We start from the raw sequence: 4,072 nt of genomic DNA, 5'->3' as shown, positions 1-4,072 counted from the left end.
ACTATCTGGAGGTTAAGCTAGAAAGCACCACCAGCCCCCACTGGTGAAACTTGCTTCCCAACAGCAAAGGCATGAAATCTCCGGATTTCAAAAACATGTTCCTCCAAACCCGCTTTTTCAGTCTAACAAAGAAAGCTTTTACCTAACCCAACCTGCAAATAATTGTTTGAAAATCTGAAATACCTGCGTTAAGACCCTGCCTGCCATTACAAAAAGTTTTGGGGCAGAAGCCGTTAAGGAGCTCAGAGCTTGTGAGTCATGTTCATGTCACCAGGTGACACTTCTATCATCAGATCGCAGGTTCCATGGCTCAACAGTCAGGCTCTATTTTATTAACCCCATGGTTGTTCCACTTTCATATGCTGACCAAAGAACAAGTCCCACCCCACCACTACCTGTGTGTGGAGAAAGCCATGCCCTTCGTGGCCCCAAGTGCTTCTATAGCAGTACAGCCTCACGCTAAATTGAGAACACCACGTATAAAAAGATTCCTCCTTCCACCAGCTTGGGGGCCAATCCCACACAGGTTCTCCTTTCCCTAGAAGCCCACAAGCCCACAACGTGAGGCAGATTCCAGCTGTGAAGAGATGCTCATTAGGACCTCTGGTTTGGGTGAAACCAAACTGTTACCTAATTAGAGCTGAGGTTGTTCCACCCTCACCCAACCTTCCATTCCGCAAAACAGGAGGCACTGATCAGTTTACTGCAGCACTTTTATTTCCTCACAATGACGCATTGCTGGGGCCTAATGTTCTCACATGACAGTAGAAAACCAAAATCTGTTGTCATCCCTTAGAGAATTGAGAATTGCGTACAAAAACCTTACATAAATTAAAAGAATGAATAAATTTACAGGTGTGAATGCAAACTGTTTTCCAACTCAAGGTAAGTAACAACCCACGGTGTTCTGGCGGGAAAACTTCGGTAAGAAAGGAAAGCAAGTCCTAATAAGGCTCAGACCTTCCCAACCCCGTAAGACCGGCAAAACAGAAATGACAACTGGTTCAGGACTCCTGCCAGCCTCTAGAGAAATCCTGGAATAGGCAGCTCTGACACATTAATACCCTGCACAGATCGAGAGACTCATGGTCTCCCAGATTCTCATCAAGCCATTGGATTTCTCTTCCATAAATGTGTTCTCACCTCAGCCACAAAGTGACGGAGCCGCGTGTAACTAAGGGTTTAAATCAAAGATATGCACAGGATATTAAACATATACCAAGGGAAGAGTTAACTTGAATACAAGGTCAAAATCAGCAACAAGTTCTACAATCCAGTGCTGATATCAGATACAAGCTTCTAGGACAAATTTCTTTTCAAAGGCTTATTCCAGTTTCATGAGGCTAGCATGAGGTGTATACATTTGCCAAGGCAAATTTATACTTCTGAATTAACTCATGCAGCAAATGCTACGCATCTGCTCGCAGTCCATTTAGAAGCATTTGCGGTGGACAATGGAGGGGCCCGACTCGTCGTACTCCTGCTTGCTGATCCACATCTGCTGGAAGGTGGACAGCGAGGCCAGGATGGAGCCCCCGATCCACACCGAGTACTTGCGCTCGGGAGGAGCGATGATCTGGAAACACAAGAACGTGGTTTTAGTCAACGGCATTGTCTTCCCAGCAAAGCCTCCAAGCCCAAGCCCACAGCCACCTGACTCACCTTGATCTTCATTGTGCTGGGGGCCAGAGCCGTGATCTCCTTCTGCATCCTGTCGGCGATGCCGGGATACATGGTGGTCCCACCAGACAGCACTGTGTTGGCATACAGGTCCTTCCGGATGTCGACATCACACTTCATGATAGAATTGAAGGTAGTCTCGTGGATGCCACAGGATTCCATACCTAAGAGACAAAGCTCACTCTCAGTGGTCACGGTCAAGGTGAAAGGCACCTCGGCTCTCAACAGCCTCAGACGGAGGTCATGCTGCCTGCCTGACACCTACCCAAGAAGGAGGGCTGGAAGAGCGCCTCTGGACACCGGAACCGCTCGTTGCCGATGGTGATCACCTGACCATCAGGCAGCTCGTAACTCTTCTCCAAGGAGGAGGAGGACGCGGCGGTGGCCATCTCCTGCTCGAAGTCCAGGGCAACGTAGCAGAGCTTCTCCTTGATGTCACGCACGATTTCCCGCTCGGCTGTGGTGGTGAAGCTGTAGCCACGCTCCGTGAGGATCTTCATGAGGTAGTCTGTCAGGTCCCGGCCAGCCAGGTCCAGACGCAGGATGGCGTGGGGGAGGGCGTACCCCTCGTAGATGGGCACCGTGTGGGTGACCCCATCCCCAGAGTCCATGACTATACCAGTGGTGCGGCCAGAAGCATACAGGGACAGCACAGCCTGGATGGCCACGTACATGGCCGGAGTGTTGAAAGTCTCAAACATGATCTGCAAGAAGCAACAGTTCCTTAATCAAAGGAAGGGGCCCAGGACCACCCCATGCTCACACACCATGCCAGCATGCCACAAATGTGATGTGTGAAGAAAGAAAAAGAAGCAAGCAGAAACACAAATAAGAAACCTTGAGACTTCAGGAAGGAAATGCCAGAAGAACAGAACCCTGAAAATAGTGAAAGAAAAACTTGAATTTTAAAAATCAAAACTGAGCATGAAATGATTTGTGAAACAGATGGAACGGCCCGATCGAGCCGGCCACGCTTACCTGGGTCATCTTCTCACGGTTCGCCTTGGGGTTCAGAGGGGCCTCCGTCAGCAGCACGGGGTGCTCCTCGGGGGCCACACGCAGCTCGTTGTAGAAAGTGTGGTGCCAGATCTTCTCCATGTCGTCCCAATTGGTGACGATGCCGTGCTCAATGGGGTACTTGAGAGTCAGGATGCCACGCTTGCTCTGGGCCTCGTCGCCCACGTAGCTGTCCTTCTGCCCCATGCCCACCATGACGCCCTGGTGTCGGGGACGCCCAACGATGGACGGGAACACGGCCCGGGGAGCGTCATCCCCAGCAAAACCCGCTTTGCACATGCCAGAGCCATTGTCGATGACGAGCGCGGCGATTTCTTCTTCCATTGCGATCTACTCAAAAATGCAACCAACTTAGGCGCGCCCTGGAGCCCAGGAACAGCCCCTGCACAAAGGCCCTCGCCGTGAGACGTTCCGCTCCCCCCCACCCCGACCAGCCGCCCCGGCAGCAGAGTAACCGTCTGGAACCAGGGCCGGCTTTTATGTAACGCCCCCAGCAGCATCGTTCCGCGGAGACACGGCCGGGGACTCTCAGTACTGCGGCCCAGGCCCGGCCCCGCCCTGCCCCCTCCGCCGGCAGCACCCCCACTGAGCCCTCCATGGACCCGCCGGGGCGCGTCCCACCTCACCCACTCCACCCCGCCCGGGCACCACCTCACCCACTCCACCCCGCCCGGGCACCCTTTGTTCCCGGCGTCGGCGCGGCCGGGCCTCTGTGGCCAGAAGCGAGAAGCGGGCCTGCGAAGGGGTGCGGGAGACTGGATACCGGGCCAGGCCGCGCAGGCCTGGTCACTTACCGGTGGAGGAGGCGGCCGTACGACGCGGAGAAACGAGCAGACAAGCAACAAGAAGACAAGGAGCGCGAGCCGGCTGCGGCGAGTGAGATCGACCACGGCCTCCCCCGCCCGTATTTAAGCGGAGCGGGGCGCGCGCGCGGGCCGGCGGCGCGCGCGGCCCCAGAACATGTCCATATATGGCGATCTTTCCGAACGCCGGGCGCCCATTGGCCCGCCCGGCAGGGGCACGTGGGGCCCCGCGCCCGGTCCCGCCCCCCACCCGCACCGCCCCCAACCGCCCCGCCCGCGCCGCCCCCGCGCGCCCGAGACCCTGCGAGCGAGAGCACGCGCGGGCCGGCGCGGGGGGCGGGGTGGGTGGGCGTCCCCGGGGATCGCAGGGCGGGGTGCATAGGATGCCGCAGAGCTAACCCGCCGGCCCCGCCCCGGGACTGCCGCGCGCTGTTGGGGAGGGCCCGGCTGCACCCCGAAACTGCCTGGCCCGGCTCTGGGCTGCATTCGGAGCCAGTTGTGCGCCCGCGGCCGGCCCCGCGGGGGGGGGGGGGCTTTGCTCCCGCGGGGCCCCCCTCCCGCTCTCTCCCCGC

At 56.8% G+C, this 4,072-nt stretch overlaps 1 protein-coding gene across 1 annotated transcript; it reads right to left on the bottom strand.

Moving 5' to 3' along the window:
* Positions 1–695: 695 nt before the first annotated feature.
* On the bottom strand, positions 696–3,612 carry ACTG1 (actin gamma 1). The gene is made up of 5 exons (XM_007125643.3): positions 3,492–3,612; positions 2,659–3,027; positions 1,946–2,384; positions 1,663–1,844; positions 696–1,576 (listed from the first exon to the last, which is right to left on the bottom strand). The coding sequence occupies exons 2-5, from the start codon at positions 3,019–3,021 to the stop codon at positions 1,433–1,435; spliced, it is 1,128 nt and encodes a 375-aa protein (XP_007125705.1). The 5' UTR covers positions 3,022–3,027; positions 3,492–3,612; the 3' UTR covers positions 696–1,432.
* Positions 3,613–4,072: the final 460 nt, after the last annotated feature.

This window comes from Physeter macrocephalus, unplaced genomic scaffold (genome assembly GCF_002837175.3).
Source record: "Physeter macrocephalus isolate SW-GA unplaced genomic scaffold, ASM283717v5 random_113, whole genome shotgun sequence".
Classification (NCBI taxonomy): Eukaryota; Metazoa; Chordata; class Mammalia; order Artiodactyla; family Physeteridae; genus Physeter; species Physeter macrocephalus.
The sequence above is the reverse complement of the archived record's forward strand: the minus strand, read 5'-3'. Positions and strand labels throughout refer to the sequence as shown.